Source organism: Gallus gallus, chromosome 8 (assembly GCF_016699485.2).
Source record: "Gallus gallus isolate bGalGal1 chromosome 8, bGalGal1.mat.broiler.GRCg7b, whole genome shotgun sequence".
NCBI classification, from domain to species: Eukaryota; Metazoa; Chordata; class Aves; order Galliformes; family Phasianidae; genus Gallus; species Gallus gallus.
In genome coordinates, this window is record NC_052539.1 from 28,568,691 (window position 1) to 28,594,148 (window position 25,458).

Below are 25,458 nucleotides of genomic sequence, written 5' to 3' on the forward strand. Positions count from 1 at the left end.
ATCATGGAATATATTTTCCTGACTCCCATGCCCTGCCTTTACCCACTGCTCAGATCTGCAGCCTGGATGTGCCTCTCATCAATACTTCTTTACTTTCCTATGCCTTTCTTATCAGACCGTCAATCAGTCATCTCTCATGTAGAGAAAATGCTGATTAATTACTCTCTATCCACCTTTCTCTCATTCCTCTGATTTTTCACAGTAAGAGCCTTTCCTAGAGACACAGACAGTTTTTCTCTCTTCATTTCTCCTCTATCCCTTCAATGTGAATCACAGAATGGCCTGGGTTGAAAAGCACCACAGTGCTCATCTCGTTCCAACTATGTGCAGGGTCGCCAACCAGCAGCCCAGGCTGCCCAGAGCCACATCCAGCCTGGCCTTGAATGCCTCCAGGGATGGGGCATCCACAGCCTCCTTGGGCAACCTGGGAACAGTGCGTCACCGCCCTCTGGGTGAAGTGAATCAGAATTGGATGGAATCTCCTCCATCTCCGCTTTTTGCAGTAATTTTCTCTCATATTACATTTGTGCTTCGCTGCTAATGTTTGGAGGAAGCTTTTTTCCTTCACTTCTGATTTCCCTCCTGATTGCTGTAGAAAAATGCAGTGTTTCACTTTTCCTGTTTCTTGACTCCCTTTCACTCTTTCTTCAATGTTTTCCATGAGTGATTCCCAGCTCTTTTCAGGTCAGGTTCTGCTGCTGCCATCTCCTCCTCTGTGAGTTGATGGGAAATGAAACAGAGGAGAGCTTTGTCCAGTTTCATATAGGAGGAATCTCACAGCCTGGCAGTAAAGATGTGTGTGTTGTTTCTTAAGACCTTCCTTTTTTTTTTTTTTTTTTTTTTTTTTTTTAATCGTCTTATGCATTTGGGAAGTATTTGCTCCCATTTCTGCTTGGATTTAGTGCCCCCTGGTCATCTGCTTTTGTCATTAGACATTTGCATGTACTCCCTGTTCATTTCTATGCTGACTCAGGCATGATTTTTCTTCTTTAAGCTTCAGTTGACCTTCTTTTGCCCCATCAGTGCTACAAACAAACCTTCAAGCATTGCTCCACAACCTATTTAAACATACCTCTTAAATTTTACCTTTCTACCCTCGTTTGTAGTAATTATCTCTGTATTTTCTGCTTATTATTGTTGTTATTATTTACTATTTAGCTGTAATGTTTGAGGACCAAACATTATCTATGTTGGTTGCTCTTGGTTTCTTTCCCTTACATCTCAATGTTTTTATAAACATTTTGACTCGTATACCACTTTGTTAGAAGGATCTAAGGAAAACCTACTCATCTTGATTTCTTTTTCATGCTAGCCTTATGCATAGGGTAAAATCAGGGTGTTACCTTTGTACAGCCTTTGACCAGCCACACTGTGATCCTGTGGTTCTGTTCTGGGTGTTCCCTCCTGTGCACACAGAGCTGCCTTCCTGCAGTGCTCTGCTCTCCCCGAGGTCCCCCCACAGCGCTGTGCCACTCCTCACTGCTCAGACATCTGAGCACTGTGTGGGTGCCCATCCCCACGTCCTTAGCAGCTCGGTAGCTCCTGAATAGACACCAAGGGCCATATCTTCAAACTGGGCTTTAACCTCTGTCTATAAAACACACATTTACCTCTACAGAAAGACACTTTTATGTGCATGTTGGGTAATTAAAAATTTAATCACTCTTTCCCAAGCAAAAACAGTATTTTCTGCACAGAAACAGAAGGAAAGTTTAGAGGCTTCCTTCCAGAGAACTATTTGTTTGCTCAATAGAGTTTGAAATGACTTGTTTGCCTTAAAAATAGCAGAATGAAAAATCCTTAACAAATACACTTTGCCAGCTATCCAGAAGGAAAGGAGCCAAGCAAATCACTGACCCGCGGAGCTGACCTTGTTTTATCCATTGGCATACGGACCTGTCTAGCATTTGATGGGCATGTTCCAGCTGAGACATCTTTTATTTCTGCAGAAATTATGAGCTGCTTTTAAGCTCTCAGAATCATAATTGGAAGATTTGAATTACTGGAAACATCGCTTGTATAACCTCCCCATTTTCTGATCTGCTGATGGAAGGTGTGCATGGAATTGGGGCAAATGGGAATGATTCCAGGATTGGGACAATGGGCTGTGTCTCTCCCGGGGACTTGTGAGCAGCATAGCTGGACTCAACCATCCTTTATGGGTCCCTTCCAAACCGAGATATTCTATGATTCCATGATTTCTCTTGTTTCTTGATAGCTCATGGCAATATGAATCAGCTGGACATATAGATAGAACTGATCCATGTTGAATCATCATGCATTAATTTCAAGCAATGGTATAATGAGCCTTCGAAGGTGTGAAAGTTTTGCCTGAACAGTGGCAGCATTGTTTTGTGCAGAAGACTGAACATAAAACTGAGGCTGGCCTGACACTTGTGAAAGATCTGTCTAGAGAAAAGCAGCTTCACCATATTGTCTCAGGTTGCAGAAATACATCCAGTGGATGAAGCCAGGCGTAGTGGCCTATGAAACAGCCAGTTTTCAATTATCCCACACAGTCCATGCAGTTTCTGGGACCAACTGAGGCGACGAGAGAAGCTTCATTCTCCTCTAAGATGTATCTCGGCCTGGGGGTGAACAATATCTCCAATTTCTTGCGCTGTTGGCAGCGTCCCCCGTCTCTGAGTCTGCCACTGTGTTCACCCATCTGGTGGTCCTAAGCTCAGCCTCCATTAAAGACAGCGACTCCTACATTTAAGAAAACCTTTACAGCTTTTTGTCACCACAGAGCTCATTTTGGAGGCCAGCTGAAAAAATGGAAAATGTACTGCTACAGGAAAAGTGTGCCTGGAGGATTTTCCTATTGAGAAGAAAGGCTGCAAGGGCCCGTTGAGCTAGCTCTGCTGCTGATTTACAGCGTCATGGATGACAGAATATAGCCCAGAATCCTGCATAGATCATTTGTTACATTCTTTTTTCCTCTTTTTTTCAAAACCACCTTCCATGACTTCAGCAGATGATGGATGTTGCCATGTCCTTGTGTAATTCAGACTTGCATGAAAATTAATTTAGTATCATGCTCTGACATTTTAGATCACTGTGCTATTACAAATGCTTGTGGTTGCTGTAAGTTTGTTGGTGCCTGTATGAGTCAGTGCATCATTACCTATTATTTGCCTTAATTAAAAAGGATCTCAAGTATTATGGAATTTTACCTTTCTGGTTTTTGTGGGTTATTTTTGTTTTGTTTGAAGAATGGGACAAAATGAGAAACACGGTTTCATTTGCTTATTTTACAGTTTTATTTTGTTTAGCAGCTTCTACTCGAAACCTTAGAGAAAAATGGCTATTTTAAGACTTCTCTTTCTTTTATTTCGTGTGGCAATGAAAACTGTTCATCTGAAAAAACGGAGTTGGTTCTACTCAACTCTGCAATTCCTTGATTGTTTTCAGATAAATCCCATCCTGTGTGTGTGATGTACTTAATTCCCAAACTCACGGTGTAAAAAACTGCAAGTGAACTTTCTGCTAACAGAAGGCAGCAGCTTCTGTTTTTAAGGGCTAAGCTAGATTTTTCTCTTAGGCTTCAATCCTCGTTAGGATCCAACTTACGGATGCATCTGACTTTTTTTTTTTTATTAAATAGTATATTAAACAAATATTTTCTCTTGTATACTAGATAGTAATGTTTGGTAGTGCTTCATACTGTATTGTTTCTATGATCGTCTGAGATTGTAATGCTCTGCTTCAGTTCCTCACATTTTGATATCTGAAAGTGTAACATATCAATTTTGATAATGAGTTCCCAACAGCTTGTATTTGGTTTCCTAGGAAAGCAGAGGCTAGCAGCGCTGTACTGTGTTTCGCTACCCATTGTATTACATTATACACAGTGTTCTGTCTCCTGTTGAAAAGTTGCAATACCTAAAATAGAGCATTCGTCCTACTGCTGCTTACAGGAGGTGCCGTTCTCCTCTAATGAGCTTGGATGTCCTTGGGAAAGTTCTGTTCCTAAAACAGCGGTGAGAGAATGAAAAAGGGCTTTGCTGCTTCCTAAAGCCCTATTCAAACTTCCTTGCTTTCTGCAGATGTATGACAAATGGCACTGTCGTCAGTGCAGTCACTGATAAGTACAGGTCCCTTGCTCCGGAGGGCAGTTGTCATGAGGTCGGTTTTCTCTGCATTGTGCCACTGCTCTGGGATTTACAAGTTGTGAACAAACTGTATCAAGAAGTGGAAAGAAGTCTTTAATGATCATTAGTAATCCACTTATATGTTGTAAGTCGTTGAGTATGTAAGAATGAGGCCCTGCCACGTTGACAAAGCTGATCCAATTTATGATGCTCTGCAGTGGTAACCATCTGTATTCATCACTTAATCCATAAGAGATGTTTTTATGGTATAAAACAAGTTGTCTGTGCATTGAAAATCTTTGTGCTTGCAGCAGCGGTGTGCAAACGAGCTGCCCTCATTACATCCCGACTGGGGAGGGCACAGCATCACTGGGAAATGTGTCTCACAATCTGGTTCACTCTTCACTGTAAGGGCTGTAAATCAGTGCGAGGCATTAGAAAGCAAACAGTTCATAGTGGAGAAAGAATGGCTCTAAGTGGCTGAAGAGCTCGGCCCTTTGGAGCAGCTTGCTGTATGAGGTACCTGTTTTTGTGAGGCCATGATTGCTGGGCACCGTGCTCCCAGGTGGAACCCGCCTCCAGCACTGGTGTGTTCTGAAGAGGAGAATAGAACACTGGGATTATTTCCTCCACATTCACATTTATGATATCCAGAGGATACTTCAGCTCTTCCTAAAGGTTTTGCATGAAAACCAGTGAGGTGTCAGCCAGGGGCAGGCTCTGCTGGGCAGAGCAATGGGAGCTGTGTTTGGGAAGGACTCCTGGTGTGTCTCAGGTGCAGCTATTGCTGAGAGCACAGATACTCGTGCTGAAGTATCATTGCCACTCACAGACACGAGTTCTCAGTCATTTATCCCACTATACCTCTTCAGTAAATGAATGTATTAGACTTTTACTGTTTTCTTGTTTCCTGTTTAATCCTTGTTACCTTAGTTGTGTACAGCACGTTTGCTTTTTGGAGACTGAATTTCTGTAGGTAAACCTGTTGCTCTCTGGCTGGTAGTCAGGACAGTATCAGAGCGTGTAAGGAAGGATGCTGAGACGTTCCCAGGTTAGCCGTGCAGTGTTGGTTGGTTCTGTGGGCTAGGCAGGCACTTAACTGATACATTCCATGCTTATTTGTAGCCTTTTTTTTTTTTTTTTTTTTTTTTTGTCTCTTACTTTGTTTTGTCACTATCAGAGCAGCATCCAAAGGTCAGTGAAAAGTAGCTCACTTATTGATAGGTACTTATTGGTGGTGCTGGATCGGTGGTTGGACTTGTTGATCTCAGAGCTCTCTTCCATCCTCAGTGATTCCTAGTGGGGAAATACTAGTGGGCGGCGGGCGGCTGGACTGCAAGGTCTTGGAGGTCTTTTCCAACCGTGGTGATTCTATGATTCTATGGTTAAAAGTTACTATGACAGTTCAGAACATTCTGATGCTTTGGAAATCTTGCACAGAATGTAGAAATTTGGCAGTGACTTTGAAATGAACAATTTTCTTGCCGTGCTTGCGAAAAGCAATTAATAAGTGCGTGGCCTATGGATCCCCAGCATGCTTGGTAGCTCCAGCATGCTTCCTTACACATTGCTTTGATTGTCACAGTGCTTCTGCTTCAGAGAGAGCCTAGGCCACGGTGACATTATCATACAGTTAGAGACTGATCATATTATATGCATGAAAAACAAGTGAAATTAAGGTGCTAAGGCCAACCTATTTTAGGCATTTCTTAGCTTCAAAGTATATGATTTTACAGCTTATTTTTAAATAGTTTTTTTGCAGGGGACCTAATAGAAGGCCATTGTGCTTCACACAATGGGAAAATAACGAAGGCGACTAGCCAAGAGCAATAGGCTGGTTTTCAAAGGCTTGCAAGTATTATTGTTACTGGGCCTATAAATATTGTTTAAAAGCCTTTTAGAAGACAGTTTTCCCCTAGGGGTGCTGTACAAAGCAACAGTGTTCTGTAGTAGAATGTCCTTAATACAAGGCTTTTAGATATTGGTACTTTCCTTAGCGTCTTTATTCTAAAAATACTGAATAAGAACATTTCTGATGTGTCCTTTTCTTCCCCTCTGAGATATCTTCTTGTCCTGAATCACGCCTAGCTGTGGATGTGGGTGGCTGGTACTGGCTATCTGTGTGCCATGCAGCTGCCAAAGGATGAGATTAAACTGTGCTAGTCTGTAAATGAGCAGGCTTCATTATTTAGTGAGTAGCTCCATTTCATAGGGAGATTTCTGTATTTTTCTCTAGTTTCCATCTGTATTTTCAGTTTCAGATTGTCCGGACTTGGTTTGTGGCTGCTTAGGACACCTTCTCCCTCCCACATGCATCCTTTTTTCCCCAAGCAGTCTGCTGAGCACCCTGCAGCTCTCTGGGGAGCTGTGCTAGAGCCACAGCCTGCCTTAGGCATCCTCCTTCCCAGAGGTTTGGTTGCCTGGAAACTGCAGCTGGGCAAATGGGGGAAATTCTGTTTCAGAGAAAATTTTCTTTGGAACAAAGGCTGTGGAATTTCTTCCAGAATCACTGTTTGAGAAATGGTCAATTGAGCCGTTTCATTCTGATATAATCCAAATGTTTACGTCTGAGTTTGTTAGAGGATATAGAACGTTTAAATGAAAAGTTACTTCGATATTCTATTCTGAAAAGTTTCAGTTGGATCTTCTTTAGTTTATCAAAACATTTTCACAACTTGGAAAACAAATATCTTGTAAGAACGTGTTTGTACGATGAATATGAGGTTCCTCCTTCATGACGAGGCCGGCCCAGAGTGTTTGTAATTCTTGCCCATCATTTACTCAGCTGAGCAGTAGGGCTGTGTTTCATTCCTCTTTCTTCAGCATCAGAAAAGTATGGAAGTAGCACTGAGGGATGCAGTCAACGGGCATGGTGGGCATGGGCTGGGCTTGGCCATGGGGATCTTAGAGGGCTTTTCCAAACTCTATTGAGCTCAAGGTGGGCCTGGGTGGAGAGATTTTGTTTTTTCCTTGAGCCTCTCATCTGCTTCTTTCATATCTGCTTACAACGTTCAGTGAGGAGGAGTGGCACAAAGTTTGGCAACTCTTTTGTATTCTGCTGGCACTGATATTAAATAGTGGTGAAAAGTCTATGTGAAGTTCCTGAAAATTAATTTTGGAGAACTTTGCATAAGATGCAGGATGCCTCCTGGTCCCTTTACTGAGTCAGGTGGTTTCATTCTAAGTTGCCTTATTGGCTCACTTGTTTATCGCAGTTTTTTGTTATTTTTCTGTTTATATTGCATTACTAGAAGAATGTCAGTACAATTTATCTTTCAGTGTCAAGTATCTATTGTAATAACTTCTGTCCATTGTGATCCATGGTAAGTTTCAAGATACCAGAGCAGGCCTTGTGTAAAGATAAATTTGATTTCATGAGTTGATCAGCCTTTCCTATAAAAGCTGTGGCTGTGTTGGCTGATTGGCAGCTGGAAGCTCCCAGTTTGGAGGCATGACTTTGCCCTTCTTCTTTTCATTTTTCAGTTACTTTCATTTCACTTCATTCATTTTGAAGTTAACTGGTTATGCTGGGCTTATGTTAAGTGTAGAAAGTGTAAATTAAAAGATAGGAAGCTTGGAGCATAAGCACTGCTGTAATGACTTCATTCAAAGCAGTGTTCTCAAAGGAAGCACTGACCTACTTGCTTTAAACTGGGCCCTCTTTGACCATGCTTAATTAAAGTTCACTTTTTCTTTTCCTATTTAAGGAACCCGCTACGTGAAAAACTGTTGTGAATCAAGATGGTCACCACCTAGAAGTCTGCAGCGACAACAGACTAGTAAGTAGATGCTCAGTTTCCTCTCCTTGATAAATATTAATGTTCTTGGAATCAGAGCTGTTCAATGCATGCACATGCATGGACTGATTCTGACAGGGTGCCAAGCAGCAGTCACTAGATTTTCGTCCCAGTGCCTGAACAAAAAGGGGAAAAAGAATCATTTGAATGGATTAACTGACAATATAGTGTGGAGAGAGCTAAATTGCAAGTTCTTTAACACTCCCCCATTCATTTTAAAACAAGTGTTGCTTTTAGTTATTTCAGCTGAAATCTACTGAAACAAATGGCTCTGGTACAGATGTACACGAGTGCAGCTGAGGGCAGGACCCAGCTCCACAGCCATCATTGTCTGAGGGCTCAGATATTGGGGCGTGCTCCCTTCACAGGACAGAAATCCAAATGTCTCACAGTCAGAAGTGTACTGGAGCAGCTGCAAAACGTCAGTAGTATCTTACTTATCAGTGAATTGTTTCCATCTTGGAATTGAAGGCTTTATCTCATTTAATAAGCTGTAAATCTACTTGAAAAGGTTATATTGCAATTAATTAAAATTCAAACAAACAATGATAGCAATATTGGTGCTTCCAAGGGGTTTGCTGTATTTTTGTTGTTAATGGCATTTTGAACAGAAGGAAAAGAGATTGTCTGCAAGGCAGGCACTCAAACAGAAGTGAATAAGTACAAAAGGAAGAGTGAGCAACATGCAGCACAATTGGAACAATTTCTCCATAGTCTCTGTTGCTTCTTTCTGGTAAGAGTAGCTTTTTTTTTTTTTTTTTTTAATATTACTTCTTTCTTCTAAAATGTGATCTATCTTCTGCTAGGATTGCATCAGAGATAAAGGTGATTGTATGCAAAAAGTTCAAAGCTGCTCCAAAAAAATACTCTGCTCTGTGGCAGACTGAAGGACTGTACTGAGTAATGCTTTATCAAAATGGTACTGTGGTATCAATACATCTGCCAAGTTGGTCTGGTTTGTAGGAGTTTTGATACAAATTATTACATGATGTACACAGTTTGTTAGAAGTACATGTTATATACTCTCTATATATTATAACTGAAGACAAAACCAGATTGCAGTAGTACATGTAGCAGAAATGCTGAGTCAGGGCTTGAAGCTGTGATGAAGCACCTGGTGCAAGGCAGGGCCAGCCCAGAGGAGCTCAGGTGCATGCAATGTAATGCATTGCAATGCAATGCAAGGCACCTGAATGACTGGAAGGGCTGGAGTCAGGATCCACCCCTTCCCAGACCTCATTTAAGGGCTGGTAGTGGAGGTAAGGGTATCTCACTGGAGATCCCTGTGTACCTGAGGCCTTCCAAGGGTAGGTGGATCTATCTTTAGTTTCTGTATCCACAGTTGCTGCACTTACGCGAACTCTTATGTGCTACAACCTGGGGTTTTGCTACTACGCTGCCATTGCTGTACTTTTCATCTCATTACGGTATATTAAACGTTTAACTATACATCCATGTCTCCTTTTTGCATCGTTACTAAATATATTTTGATTGATTTCAATTAACTCATTTAAAATTTGGAAAAGACAAATGGAAAAAGTTACGTTGCAAGCTCCAAACAGCTACAAAACACCTGTCCCTGAGCTGTGAGGGTTCCCTGCTACAAAATCTTGTGTTGTAATTATGCAGAATGGGGACTGAAACATGGGATCTTCAACTAGCTCTTGATAATGTTACTTAATTAATGTAGACTTTACTGATAATGGTTTTTTGTTTGCTTCTACCATCACACTTGTTAACTTCCTACTGTTAAATTGTGGAGCCATCATCTAAAGAGAACTATGTTCCCAATAAATAAACATAGCAATGTCAATTTAGGCCAGCTGAGAGCCTGGTCATTCTTATTGTGTAGACACTGATGGAAGCAAGTGAAATTTCAGCTGAAAATAAGAAAGCACTTTTACTATGAGAATAGTTGAACCCTGGAACAGATGGAGCAGAGCTCTAGGCTTTGAAGTTTCATCTTTGAAGTTACTCAAACAACAGGGCATGGTCTTGGCTGGGCTTTGGACCAGAGGTCCTTCCAACCACGGCTGTTCACTGGCTCTGATGCCTGTCAGCTTTTCCATCCTTTCAGTTTGGCTACGAATTTAACTCTCCTTGGTTAAAAATGCCCAGGAAAGAAACCTATAATGAGGAGGAATGAAACTGCTGAGGAATAAGACATTTTTTTTTTTGCAAAAGGTGCCAGTGATAATTTAAATCAGATGGCTTCTATCTGCTTGAAAGTCATTCTAAAGGTATTGCAGAGCTGCTGCCATTTTTAAGGCAGCCTTCTCCATTCACTGTATCTTACTTTTTCTACTCTGAATATTCAAAACAAACAGGGCAGTGTTCCTTTAAAAAATAGATCTGTGTTATTTAAGTTGTAGGAGACTAGTCAGAGATTCCAATTATATCTGATGTGGATTTGTGTAGATTATCTGTCTGCATGTTACTAATAATGCCTTTTAAATAATGGCATTATCTGGCTAAGTGATTTTGAGATGTTTTCTGCATAAGCAACTCTCCAAGGAGCACGGTCTGCATCTCATGCAACGCATGAAGAGACAAACATCACAGAACTGTATTATCTGTTGAATGTAGAGCAGTGCTGGGGAGCTGAAAAGTTGGTATTCATTGCCTTTCTCAAAGCTGGGGTATTTGGAATTGTATTTCAGCAGTGGCTTTTAGCGTTACTAGCAGTCTGAGCAATCACTGTTGGGAAATCCATAGTGAACATGCCATTATCACCAAACCATTCGTGTTGTTCATCCTTGTGATGAAGTAACAAGTAAAGCAGAAAGGACAGAGGACCTCACCCTTGGGTACATAGTGCTGAATTTCTTGGTTCTGCTAAGGTAGGTTCCAGCTGCTTTATTTTTGCTGTTGTAGAGACATGGGAGAGTCTTGCTAGGAGAAGGATTTGTCATCACAGAAATTAATGTGCAGGTGCTCAGGATTATAAAGGCTGTCAGTCAGGGCTGTTTAAAAATACTTGTATGTCTTTCTGGAAAAACTTAAGTGATGTCAGTCTCTGCCTTTAGATCAACGTGCCCAAACTCCATCTCCTGAAGCATTAGTGAGAGCATTTCCACCACGTGAAAGTGAATTAATCAGACCCACTCAAGCTGTGGCAGTTAGCAGTGCTTCCGTCCCCCCTCACCAGGAGAGCAGAGTTGCACGGTTTTGAGAAAATTCCTGGAGCTGTCAAAACTTGTGGCTGAGCAGCTAATTCTGAAGTACAAGTATTTCACCTAAATGATTCACAGAATGTCAGGATTGAATTTAAAAAAAGCTTTGAGATGCTTTAATTTCTGCTTCAATTACTTGATTACTTGTCACCAAAAGTTCAAAATAACGTTTGGTGTCATTTGAGATTATTTGACACAACATATGGATGTTTTTATATACAAAAGTCAAAATATTGTCTTTGTTTTGTTTTAACTTTAATCCAGTACAAATCAATACAATTTGCCTCATTTTCTTGGTGCAAATTTCTTCTGTTTGTGTTACAATGAAACATCTCAGCGGTTTGGATCAGGAAATATTGGACACCTTGTGAGTGAATTGAGGAGCAGCTATTTTCAGTCATCTAGAAATGTTATCGCAGTCTAACACATGGGTGTTGAAAACAGCTGCTCCTCTAATTAGTTCACTGAGTATTTCATTTTTCTACATGACTGGTAATGATAAGACATGCCATACCGTGCGCCGTCACAACTGATACAGCAGGAAGTCAAATGGAATGTACTAAAGACATTTTTACACCAGGGTTTGGTTCTGAAGTTGGAACTTTGGGAATTCATTTTGCAACACTGACCTCATACAATGTCTTCAAAGAAGTTGAACAAGAAGTTTTGAATGGGGATAAATCTAGTGTTCTGTGTGCTGACTTTCATGAAGCTTAATGGCATCTGAGATGTTAATTAATACTATCTCTGAATTTTTTGAGTGCAGTGTTACGTGCGTTACTTTTGTCTCTGTATGGGAATGCAGATACTTGAATGCCAGCATTTTCTGTAACGTGCCAAACATTCAGAACACCAGAGCTGGAATTACCAATTTCAGACTTACTTTCTGTTCCATCAGAATAGTAAAAGATCAGTTGCATTTAACCAGAAATCAGTGGTGGGCAGCTTTGTCTTTGATTCTTCTCTTTCCCTTACGAAAGAAACACTCGGGTTTTGTGCAGCTTGTCACTCGTGTTTCTTTGAAGACAAGGGAGTTTCTGTGTGCCCTTACACTGGGAATTCACATGTCACTTCTATATGTTAACAGTGTTATTTATATTATATGCAACCCAAGACAATTCCACTTCACTTAACGTGGCCCAGGCAAGCCAACAGGTTGGACACCCGTGATTTAAAAGTATAGTCAAAAGTATATGTTTATGTACTTGAAGGGAAATGTTTACATGCCAAATTCAAACCTTGATGTCATCTGAGTGTTAAGAGCTGAGATTTTGGTTGTGAGTCATCTTTAGTCATTGCAGAGTCTGACATTTCTGTTTGGAAAGGGCAATACTGTACACTTAGGCAGAGGAGTTTGGCTGATTTAAATGTTTTATTGACTGATGGAATGTTTAGGGAGTGGAGGAGAGGAGGAAGTGAATATCCTCTGTTTGCCTCCTCTGTTATCTTTGTTTAACATCATGAACTTCTGGGGTGACACTCAGTGCCAGACTGGTGCATTCCTTCTGGAATCAGCTCCATTGTAACACGTGCACTTTGCATGCCAATGGGCCCCTTGGGAACAAATGCAACAGGCTTAGAAGGTCCCAACACTGTGGGTTGAAATTTAGCTGTTGTCAATGTGTGTGGAACAGTGAAAATCGTAGACTGTCCCAAGTTGGAATGGGCCCATAAGGATCAAAGGATCACGGAGTTCAACTCCTGGCTCCCAATATTGGGAGTTGTTTTCTTCATGAGAGGTTTGGGAGCCATGGCACGTTATTCCATATTGCAGACGATCTCTCAACAAGCTTTTGAATTTCAGATCCGTCTGTAAGCTGATGGCTCATTTTAGGAAAATTCCCTGACAGAAAAAAAGTAACTCGAGAAAATTTCAAGCAACAACTTGTTCTAAAGCAGCACGAGCTTCTTTCTCCATCAGACTGACATCTATGATAATCATCTTCTAAATCCAGAAGACAGGTTCTTTGTCTGCTAAATAATACCTTATTTCTATCACAGAAAGTGACAATGAAATCACTTTGTTGTAATTTGGTGTGTTAGAAATTAATGTTTCACAAATGGTGAGTTCAGCACTTTCCAACCTGGTCCCCAGAAGCTTTCAACATCTGCAGACCTCTCTGACACCTGCAGACACGGGAGATCTCCCTTCAGGGTGGTTGTCCCCTGGCCTTCACTGATGTAGTGACCCCCATTGGTATACAGAAAATTATCTACATGTTGGGTTATAATACTGTTTTCATAACATTTTTTTTTTCCATACAATCCCTTTCAGTTAAAATTATTAAGTGGTTATTTATAAACCTCCCGTACTGTTTGACTAACACCAGGACATGGACGGGTACCTATTGGGCTGTAGATTCCAGCTAATGGAAAGAGATGTACCCGTGTGTTACATTGTCTCCTGCCCTGTTGTTTGGGTTTTGTCTCTTTGCTTGCCTGTGCCATGAAATGAGGTTGCAGTGCTTTTGGGACAGGGACTAAACTCTGCACTTTTTGACTGGCTCCATTTGTTGATACCCCAGAGTGACCCCCAGAGGTGCAGGGCAGGTTCAGTACTTTCTGCAGCGTTTGAACATCGGGACACAGAGTGAGGAGTGCAATTTCTTTGTCTCTGTTTTTATCACAAATTGAAGTCACAGGTGCAAACACTCTCCTGTTACTTCTGTTAGTTTTATAGATATCTCTAGCTAAAAAAAAGACCTTCGAATATTTTATGATAAAGAAATCAGCCCAGGTGTATAAACAGAAATTCTTTGGTAGAATTTAATGAACGCAGTTATACTTGCTCTTCCATTTATGCATGCCAATTTAAAGTAACCTAAGGGACGTAATTGGAGCTGGTCCTTTGATGCACTGAATGCTGAGATCTAGATGTGGTCAGTATATGAGAGAGATAATAAGAGAAAGACTTGTTGAAGTTTGTCATCAGTCCCCTGCTTCATCGCAGTACTTATCTTCAACCTGGAAACAGGACTAATTAGTGATCCATGTCTGATTTGATAGGAGTGAAACAAATGGATAAATGTGTTAGAGATTACTTTGTGCAAAAAGGAGCAAGACTTTAATTAGAAGATTCTGACAAATTTTCAGTTTTATTTAAACAGGGCTAACTTAATAGCTTTCATCAAAACATCTCTCTGCTGATAAAAATAAATGGTTTTGCTGAGAACAGAGCAGAAGGTGCATCTGAATACATTCAGGAAAGGTGAAGTAATTTAATGAAGAGAATGTCATTGAGTCTGAGGAGGCACAGATCTCAGATTCATGTGTCCTTAATGAAGTGTTCTGAACTGTAGAATATCAACCTACTAAGCGAGTATATTTCTTGTGTTCAGATTTTTAACATTGAAGAAGTTTTAAATTGAAAGCAACTCTGGCTGGATTTTGGCAGCTGCCAGTAGCTAACTGTCTGAATTCCAGACTGCTGCCATCTTACATAGTCATTGAGCAGGCTCATTGACTGTGTAAGATCTTTCATTTTTAAGAAATTAAAGATGTGGTTTTAATCCAGAGTAGGGTGTCATGGTGCACCAGCTCCTTCCCATCCTAAGCTCCTCTGCCTCTCCGTTTTTATTCTTTAGGAACAGTAGCATAGACTGTTAGGATGTTGTTCATCTTTCTGATACCATCTGTTTTCCTTGGTGGGAGGGAGAAACGGGATACATTCCAAGCTGTTCCAAATGTTTTTTTTCCCTCATTCAGGCTGAGATTCAGATGTTCATGTTCAGTTTCTGATGCGGTTCAGTGACACTTACAGTACTGTACTGTGGGCAGTCCTGATCCATATGTCACTTGACCCAGCAAAACTGTAATCACCTCTATAGAGACAGAAAGGTCTGTGGCACTTGCTATGAGATCAAAGTGCCGTGGTTTGTCAGCAAAGCTATCACTGCATCCCTTTCCAATTTACAATTTGCTCTTTCCTCTGTATTGACTCAATCCTTTCCCTCAGCCACATGCTCAGCTTCTGTTCCTGTTCCCTACTGCCATTAGCTGTTCCTGCATGTCGTCTCTCTAATCATCATGACTGTTGCTGATTGTTTGTGAGTGTCCAGACACTCTCATGTCCTACTCCAAATTCTCTTACTTTCTCCTGCATTAAAATAATGGACGCTATCTGGATCTTGCAACCATCATTGTGTCTGTCCTCATTTTCAACTCAGTGTACTTTTTACAACAAGCACCTGTCAATTGGAGCAGAGTTATATCCTTGTTCCATGATTTCTGTCTACAGTTACGTGCCATCACACTGGTGAACCTCTCCAGGAGGCTGAGAAGCTGGCGCTGAAGCTGAAGCCTGGAAAGTGCTCCTCGGTATTTCTTGCTGGCTTGTGCAATGTCTGCTGCAGAAGAGTTTTCTGCAAGTCCCTCTCTTGCATGACAACATTGTGTGAAACTGTCATAACCAGTACAGCTGAGAGTTGGAAAACAGTGAGTATATTGAAAGACCTTGCAGCAATTACATTTAAATGCTGTTATTCATGGGCATAGCCACTCAATCCATAAGCAGTAACAACTCTGTTGGTGTTCCCCTATGTCTTGTGGCAGTAGTTAAAAGATAACTTTGCTTACCAGTCGATAGATAGAAACAGATACCCAGATTACTATGAAAATTGTTTTGTTTCTTTTAAGCCAAGTCTGAAGCTGATGGGTTTTGGCCCTTTTTAGGCTGTGGAGAGGATGAATATTTTTTTATTTTGGCATTATGGAACTCAATGAAAAAATGTACTTGATTGACCTTAGCAAAATCGCCTCTGAGTTAAAGAGTAAATCCAGTAAGTTAGTGAATGCATAATCTCCAATTTCTGTATGTGTGGTGGTATTTGGTGATCAACAAACACTGAGGTCTGTGATATGCACTGTTCAGTGTACGCTTTGTAGAGATTTTTTTGTTCTATGTGGGTATCCACATCCATACAGCAGCCTTTTCCATTGCTTTCTGTGAGTCACGTGAAAGTAAGCCACATAGAGACTGAAAATGGGAGTGTGCTTTAACAGTCCCACAAATAGTGGTACAAACTTTATGGCATAGCTGTTGTTCAGCCTCATCTGGAAATGTTGTTTCAGTTTTGATTGGAATTAGCATAGTACCTGCTTCAGAGGACTTTTTGTCACGGGTTGTGGTTGTCCAAATGATTTTGATAGTTGGAGACATGCCTATTAGAACACCTTAGCGTTGCTAATTCAATTGGGGATGACAAATTCCATGTTTCACTTCTCTTTATCTTACAACATTTTACCTCTAGGTCATATTTCTGCTCCTTTCTAGACTTACTGTCACCAGTGCAGATTGTACAATGGGAGCTGTATGTCTATTTATAAATTACTGCCAAAAGGCTATCACTGTTCTTAGACAGCTAGGACTTACTTTGGAAGGTGGGTGGATGCCAACATTTTGCTCCGTCCGTGGTTTTATTTTTTTTTTAAACTCTTGTTTCAGGCTGTGGGAAATGTCTTTGGACTTCTAGTATTCCTTGTGCTTGCTCAGGGGAGGTATCTTAGCCCTCAGAGAACACCTGCTAACCTAACTGAGGTTAGTGTTTCGTAAGTGAGCAGTTAGCAATTGAGCTATGACCACCAGACAAAATAATGGGAAAATCTAAGCAAAAAACAAAGACGTTCATTGTTGCTGAGTAGAGAGAATGTGCCCAATTGCTTGAATCTTGCAGCACTGGTGCATTCACACCTGCAGCTCCAGATGAAATCTGATAAATCCCTCCATTAAGAATCAAGCCCATGTATTTTTGAGTGGAACAATTTGATGCAGTTCTGGTTGATGATCCCAGTTTACAGTGAAAACAATAAAATTCTCTTCAGAACATTATTGCTAAGATTGCATAATTGAGTATTAAAGTTCTGATTATACTTTAACAAAGTCCTGGAGTTTGTAAAAACCTGACATTCCAATGTACTAAATTTTAGAGTTTGACAGCTCAGCTGTGAGAATTTTTTTTAGAGAACATTTGTAGCATAAGAACAGCATGTTAATTGACTAAAAAAAACTGGGACAGATTAATCATGGGAGGGAATACGATACCTAAACGAGTGTAGTTCTAGAGCCCTCTGCTGATGGAAGACCTTAGAAATGCAGGGTTATCCCAATACCCTGCTTTGAACAGCCTGGATTACTATTCTTGCTCACTGGGGTGAAATACATTGTGCACAAAGGTGGTTCCCTCTGGCACTGCCCAGGAGGGGAGCCTGGAGGACTTGATTGCTCCTGAGCCTGGACTTCCTCCTGGCTGAAGATGGGACAAGATGACAGCTTCTTCATGCCAGCAGCTGTGCCTCCTGGCATAATGTTAGCATGTGGGTTTTGCAAAGATATCAAATTCAGGAGTGTCTGTGATAGCATTCTGCAAAAACTTACCAAAAATGGCTGAGCTATTGACTCATCTGTTGGAAGAGTAGACAGAATAGACGCAAGCTGGAAATTGAATGAATAGAATGCAAGCTAACAGCCTATAGCTGCCTGTGAATATTCCAGTTTGGTTTTACAATGTTATTGTGGTTACACAGGAACCTTTCACAGCACAGCCTGCCCTACTGTCTGAAGTGAGTGTAGTGGTTGTACTACAGGAGGATGGAACAAACCAGATATCTTTGTTTTCCAGCGTAACCCTAAATGCAGAATCACAGAGCCATAGAACCATTGAGGTTGGAAAAGGCCTCCAAGCCCATCCCCATGCCCGCTGCCCACATCCCTCAATGCCACATCCCCATGGCTCTGGAACACCCCCAGGGATGGTGACCCCAGTGCCAGTCCCTGATTGCTCTTTATGAGCTGGCCCTTACTCCAGCTGCATGGTCAGCCAGAATTTCCAGGTGGTCTGATGCCTAAAATAGGAAACTGAGAATTGTTGGCAGAATTTCAAGAGGGACTGTTTTATGCTGAGAGGGATTCCGTTGTGCAGAGGGTCACTGCAGGGGACAGGTCTCCCTTCCCATAACAGGAGAGATCAGTTTGGAGTGTCTGGGGGGCTTCTCTGAACTCGGCTCAGGATGGTGAGGCAGCTGAGAGTTGCAAAGCACTTAAAACAACGAGTGTAAAAAACTGCAACACACATTTAAGTGTAAAAACCTGGCCTGTTGAAATGGAGAATATGCCACCCACCATCTTCCTTGGGGAAGTGAAAGCAAATAGTAAGAAAACATCAACAGGGAATGATTAATTCCAGTTACTTGTGGTGGCCTTTCTTCAGCATTCTTTGTGTGCTCAATAACCTGTGAAATACCAGTAAATAAGTATGCACGTCTGCCATGGCATAATTAACTTCTTCCAGGAGCCCTGTACCTTTTTTTTGCATTGTCTTGGAGCTTTTCTTCTCCTGCAGTGCTTCTTGTTATGCCTTTCTTTGGCATCCCCACTTCTGTGTCCTTCTCTGTCCCAGGATTTGAACCTTGCAAGATTCTGATGAGTGTGGTTGGACAGAAGCTGCTCTGTGCAGATACTTGCCGTGAATCCATCTAAAGGAACTGTAGTTCTGTTGATAAGTAATGCAGTCCTTCCTGAAACAAACAGCTTTTTTTTGAGTATGAATGCATTTTAAACTATGAAGGTGGACTAAGTGACCACCCTGAGTTCTGAAGGTATTTAATTGAGGGTATTTTTGTTCACTACGTCACAGCTCCAGAGTAATACTGGGGCTAATTGGTACTGAGGGGAGAGGGCACAGTGCAGATTTGATTACTTGATTCTGCCTAAAAATAGGCAGGAGAGAGCTGTGGCAGCTACGTGCATTGGAAACCATAGGAGATGTGGTTGGGTATTTGTGGACAGTGAGGTATTTACAGAGATGAATGTCTGTGTGGATGGCACACTGTATTCTCGTACTCAAGTAACTGATTTTCATGGGCACTTGTGAAAATTATGTTTTTAAGATTGCATTTGTGCTGTCATTCTGGTATAGCAGCTTTTGTATTTCAGTAATCCGATTTGTGAACATACACGCAAGCATATTACAGCACAGATGTGCAGCATTAGTGATTATGGTGAGACAAATGGGGAGCAATTAAGAAAATCTGGATCCACAACTGCGAAGGAGGATAGAAGAATGAAACTCGAACTGATGGGCAACGAAAGGCTTTATTTTCTTCGTGGCAAAATGTAAGATGTGTAGAGAGAAGAGAGTAAGGAAGCGGGGAGAGCTTTTAGTTGCAACGAGCAGTGGTAGAACGGTGCTTGGGAACCAATTTACGTTTGTGCAATTGAGTTGGAGAATTTGAACATTTATGCAGGAACTCCTAGAAAAGAGAATAACAGTGCAGTAAAGAAAGTGTGATTGTTGGAAGTGGTGGTTATGCACTGTAGGGTAGAGCTTATAGAGGAATGTGGGGCACTGGCAGGGGAAGCTGGGGGATGCAGGCTGGGATGGGTTCAGAGGTCAGACCTGTGCTTGAGATTAGTAGGGCAAAGGGGGATGTTTGAGGAAGAGGGAGTCAAGAAACATACTGAGATCAGAAGGGGGCAGGTACTGCTGCTGGAGGAGTAGAAGACCCAAAAAAGCTAAAGATCTAAATAAACTCGGGGAACTGGTAGTGTAAAATATAGGTGTTTCTAGAAGAAAGAACAGAAGGATGAGAGAAAAAGCAGTATTTCTGGCACTGAGTCACTTGGAAAGTGGAGGAGGTGGACTGAATGATGGTGAGGTGAAGTCCGAACACTGTCTGTACAAGGTGAGCGTGGTGGGGACCAAACCAGCCCTGCATGGACTGTAGGTGGCAGAAGTATGGATGGTGGTGCAAAAGCAGGTTTCATCGTGGTGCAGAGCTGGGCATGGTCTGTGTCCTCAAGGTCACAGGCTGCGGGTCAGACCAAACCTGATGGGAATACAAGGAATGGCAGGAGCATTTGTGGGCAGTGGCAACGAAAGGCACAGTAGGTGGAGTTTCAGTGGTGGAGAAAGTTGGCAAAACTTGGAAATACACTACAAATAGGTGTTATGACGTCTAGAAAATCAACGTAACCTCCTGTTAGGGCTGTCATCAGTATCTGCTGACACGTGGTGGTACCTCCATGTGCTGAGGGAGGAGCAGAAGCCCCTGCCCAGCACCCCTCTGTGCGGGCTCTCAGATCTGCTTTCACTGTGAGCCACAGCTGTCCCTGTTAATTAAAACTTTTTTCTCTAACTGCAGTTTGGAGTTGCAGGTTATTATCTCTGGAACTTTCATTCTGCAAACTCAGCAAAATGCATTTTCCTACAGTAAGCTCCTGCTAAGCAGATTAATATGTCACGAATAATGCAGATGGATTGGGATGTAAACTGCTGAGAAGTAATTGGGTATTCTGTGCGATCCTTTTCCTCTGTGAGGAAGAAAGCCAGACTTAATGAAAGTTATACAACTCATATTTGAATAGTCATTTGTTTAGTTAATGCATTTAGCAGGTAAATTATGTTTTCTATATTGTTCTTTGGATAGCAGTTCTGGCCTTCATATGGGCAGCAAAATTTATTACTCCATAAGACAAGAAATAAAACATAGTTCATAATAAATTTCACACCAGATCATCTTTAAACTAAAGGATTGTTTCAGATTAAAGCTGAAGCACATCAGAGATCTAAGCTTAAATGGAACTTTTCCAGATTCAGGAAAGCATGTTTTCAAAAGGCGGCTTGATCTCATCTTAGTTTGTTGGGATTCTCTCCTCCGTGAAGATCTGTGCCATGGACCATCAAGTTGACTGTAATTTCTGGCAATTAAAAGCATCATTATTTATTTTCAACTTTTGCTACTAATACGCAATTATTGAAATTCTGTTGGTTCTTTTATAAAAACAGAGCAAAACTGGAGTTTTCCGTAAGGTTATGCAGTATTTTGGGGGGGAATAGACTACAGAATAGGCTACAAAAAGCCAACTGTTTGCTTTTACTGGACTGTCTGTTCTTGGTATTATGGACAAAGTCTTGAGAGTGGCCCATGACAGAAAGGTACGTGGTGTGTTTAAGCACTAGAAGCCAGATGAAGAAAGCATGGCTTATATATGCAGATATAATCTTTCTGCAGTGTTTAAGATATCTAAATTATTCATAGTGCTGTTATAATAAATGAAAAGTTGTACTGAAAATTAAGAGGACACAGAGTGCTTTGAAGTTCCCTAATTATTTCAATGATCCAGATTGAAAATGGACACCATGTAAATCACCTACACAGAGCACTTAATTAAAGGAGAGGAGAGAAAATAAAAGTGGATGTCTGTTCAGTGTTAGGAGAATATCAGTGAGGAAAAGGTTTTTGCCTGAAGGAAATGTGAGGGTGGGTTCTTCTTCTTTCAATTCCAACCATATGCTCATCTTTGTTCCGCTTCAGATTCATAGTCCCAATAACAAATCAATTTCTGCAGAAAAACTGTCACGTGAAATTCTGACCTGTGGAAATGAATGGGAAATAGAGTCATAGAATATCTGACGTTGGATGGGAGCCATAAGGATCATCGAGTCCAACTCCAAATCCCCCAACATCTCCCTGAGGTCGGGAGGAGAACGTTCGGTGCCTTCAGCAGCTCTAGTATCACAGATTACACTGAACACTTCTAGTTGTTCTATGGGACTTGGAGAAAAAGCAGTATTACCATCAGCAAGGTGTGGTTTTAAAAAAGAGTACAAGATTAGGCAAAGAAAGAGGAGCTGAGGAGCCTGGTCTGCAACCTGGTCCTGAAATGAACTCAGAGATGGATCCCTCTGGGGAGCTGCTGCCTCTGGCTCTGCTGGGGAAGCCCAGGTAGGATGGGTCTGGGGGGGCTCTCATGGAGCTGCCCTCTGTCTTCCTCACCGCTGGGCGTGTTGGCCCTGTGGGAGCTTGGAGGGTAATGGAGCTTGTGGATGGTGGAGGAGTTGGTGTATTTGTGATTTCTGAGCTTGGTAGCACAGCTCGTTGCAAAGACCCAACATATTAGCATATTAATGTTGTTGATTATGCTGATAATAAGGGAAAGAAAAGGAACAAAAAATCATCACTTATCTGGGATGTATTACAAAGAGCTCAGTGAAGCGAACTGTCTGCAGCTCTGACTATAATTAATATTTTCCGAGCCCTCTGGCAAATGTTACCATTATCTCTGATTTCAGCCTTGTAATGCTCTCATTCACACTTCTCTGTCCTTTATTCTCAGTTCTCTGAATGAAATGCCAGCAGTACAGGTAACCCTGAGGCTGATGCCATGTCAGACAGTGTGGGCCCTCCAGTCCACATTGCCTGTTCTTTCTGTTTGGATTTGGGCTCAGATTGGAGGTTGTGGGGCACTGAGAACTCCTGGGGTCAGGAATACATCATGGGGGATTACAGCAAAAACTTGCTGGGTAGTCAAATAAATTCATCATTAATCTACAGTGAGCTGGCTTCATAATTATAGAGAGATCTTACGAATACTGAATTTGGGAATTCTTTGCTAAAATGGACTGTCCACAAGAAATCTACTGGCTTCTAAAGGCAATTTGAAACTAGTTTTTATAACTCCTCCAATTTGCTTCCCCAGTGAGTGAGAACTTCCTAGTTTTGTTAATGCTGTTAATGAAAAAGTAAAACTCATTGAAGGTATCATTTTGCACCTTTTACAGTAAAACCAATTAGGTAAAATATTCTCAGAGAGAGATGACTTTTTCTTCCCCATTTTCTTAAGTAAATTTTGAGTTGCTTTCCAAGGGGCAAAAAGCCAACTGGCTCTGTGTGATGGTGTGTGCACCCAGTGCGGTGGGAAGGGCTCCCGAGGTGAAGAACAAAACCCTGCTGCCTCTCCTCTTCTTCTCAGGCACTTTGTATTTGTCAACTCACGATTCCCAGTTAGCTCCCTCCCAGCTTTTAGGAAGGAGGTCATAACATTTTTGAGCTTTTGTGGGGAAAATGTTTGTTTTTCATTTTATTATTCTGAATGATTAATTGTACACCACATTTTGGAGCCCCATCCCTGCAGGCATTCAAGGCCAGGCTGGATGTGGCTCTGGGCAGCCTGGGCTGGTGGTTGGCGACCCTGCACATAGCAGGGGGTTGGAACGAGATGAGCGTTGTGGTCCTTTTCAACCCAGGGCATTCTATGATTCTATGAATGCAGTTGTTTAATTATTAGTTACAAAGACAGAACATTTCCTTAAGCAGAATTGCAGAGAAGCTCCCAAGACCTACATTTCTTCCCAGTGCTTTTGCATGTGAAAATGGCCACGTGCTCCTGGCACCTTGCAGAACAAATCTGTCGTGGCTTCCCAGGTTGCTGTGAATTCTGTTGACAATTTAGTACTCTTCTACTAAATTCAGTGAGACTGAGCAGATGGCCTCATCCCTGACATTTCTTGATTTCTGAATGTCATAGGACTCTTTTATAGCATGTGGTACTTGCTATACAGCACACAACTTGCTCTCAGCAGTGACCTCTAATACTTAGCTAAAGAGAAGCACACTTCTTTCACTGCTTTAAATGGGGGTGGGCAGTAGGCATGGCTGCTCCTGTAAGGAAGAAGACAGACCTTATCACTTAGGGTGCCAAGGAACATGCTGGAGCAGCCGTGGCACATTGACAGCCCCTGGCTGGCAGTCCATTGGACCTCCTTGCCTTCTCCCCAACCATCTCAAGGAGCAGTCCTCTCAGAGTAAGTAACTCTAAGAACAAAAGGAAGGCTTTATGAGAATTTTGAAGGAATAAAATGTAGGTAAGAGAAGTGTAATTACCAAGACTGGGATTAGTCCAGGGAAGGAATTAATAATACTGAAATTAATGAATGGTTTAATTACCATTAGTCCACAGGGCATGAAATTTTACTTCTTTCAGTTATATCACAGGTCCTTTAATTCTGAACTGGTGCTTTCTGAACGGATTGCAGAGAACAGTATGAAGCCCAGGGGATGCGAAGCAGGCTTTTCCAGCATGATTGCTTGTTTCACTTTTAATTACAGAGGGTAAATAGAGGAGCAGACTATGGACACATGCAAAACCCCTTCTCACTGAGGCGTGTTCAACTCCATGCTTTCTTGTGGCCACTCTGCCAGAAAGTGGAGTAAGGAGAGGTTTCTGTAGCGGTGTTACTTCATGCTGATCCTTCTTAGCAGCGCACCTCAGTTCAGGATAAAGTACCTTCCTTCCTTCTGCACTGATCTTTTCTTAAGAAGAGCCTGCTGATCTATCCAAACAGCATTCTATTTGTTTGTTCGTGTCTGAAGAGGACAGATCCAAATAATAACCAAATAATCTCAACAATTTCCTTTAGTTATCATGACAACTCTATCTTATCACTGCCTTTGGGAAAGACAGCATAATTAAATTACTTTTGTTTATCCTTCACAATTTTCCTTTCTAATTTTTAAAACCAATTTTTTATTGAATAAGAAATTATGGAGCATTTTATGGACTGTGACAATGGAAAGAACTTTCGCACAAGCAAAAAAAAAACCCTATTTTTAACATTGCTTTTGCTGCTGTAATTGCTATTCTTAGTACCGTTCTCTCACTGCGTCACTATTTGTACATTTGCTAGCTGTTCCATTCTGCTGTTATTGTTCTGGCTTTCTATTAAAATGGAATGTGAGGTTTGTTTTATGCATGTGCCCACAGTGGAGGAGAATAATGCAAAGCTAAGTGCTTTGTAATGCCTATGGGAAGGATGTTTTTCCGAGTAGTTTTTGAAGTACATGTCACTGCTCAATTGTTCATTACCTTCAAATGCCTTCAAAAGCTACAGATAATTTGATATTCCAAGGGCATCTATTTGTATTGTGTCATGCTCTGAAATACGCAGTTGCAAATGTTGCTTCCTCTGCTTGAATACAAAGAGGCAGTGCATCTTGGTAGCTGATTTCATTTTTCTTGTGAAAAGTTCATTCCGTGACAAATGCTTTTACAGTTGTCAGCTGTTCTGATCTTGCGCACTCACGTGAGCTCATGGGATGGTTTATGGAAGGGAAATACAGACTTCATGTGACCAAATGGGCTGACTGCATGGACTGTGCTGGGGAGTGAGAAGGCTTTGGAGGGAGTGGATAACTCAGGAATGGGCAAAAACTGAGCTGAGGGAGGACTGGGATAAGGGAAAGCACAGGATTAGAAGTGAAATAAAAATCTAAATTTCACTGATATGTTAGCTTAAAAATGAATTGAATCTATTTCCATATCTGTATGTCTTCAATTTTGATATTTGAAGAAGTTTATGTAAACTTTGTTATGAAAGTGCTTTCATTGCATTAGCTGCCTGTAATTAAGATGGTTTTGATGTTATACCTCCAACCTTGGCATCTGCTTAAGCTAAATTACAAGACTACTTTTTTCTCTGTTTTAAGCTTTACCCTTACGTCAGAACCAGCCAATGGGCAGCTGGAGGCACTGCCACTGGTGTTTCTTTCAGCATCTTGAGAACATGAAAACCAGCATTTCTTCTGACAGTGTTTGTATATCTGTCTCCTTGGCGTTGC

The 25,458-nt window shown here is 41.4% G+C and overlaps 1 protein-coding gene across 14 annotated transcripts in view; it reads left to right on the forward strand.

Moving 5' to 3' along the window:
• Window positions 1–25,458, forward strand: part of LRRC7 (leucine rich repeat containing 7) — a 194,877-nt gene that overhangs the window by 89,456 nt on the left and 79,963 nt on the right. For all 14 annotated transcript variants that reach the window (XR_006939992.1, XM_015291088.4, XM_004936886.5 and 11 more), the window contains 2 exons: window positions 7,802–7,873; window positions 15,302–15,498. Coding sequence is in view for 13 of the 14 variants with exons in the window: in XM_015291088.4 (XP_015146574.2) it covers window position 15,498 (1 nt within the window). In the remaining variant the exon portion in view is untranslated. The remainder of the gene's footprint in view (window positions 1–7,801; window positions 7,874–15,301; window positions 15,499–25,458) is intronic.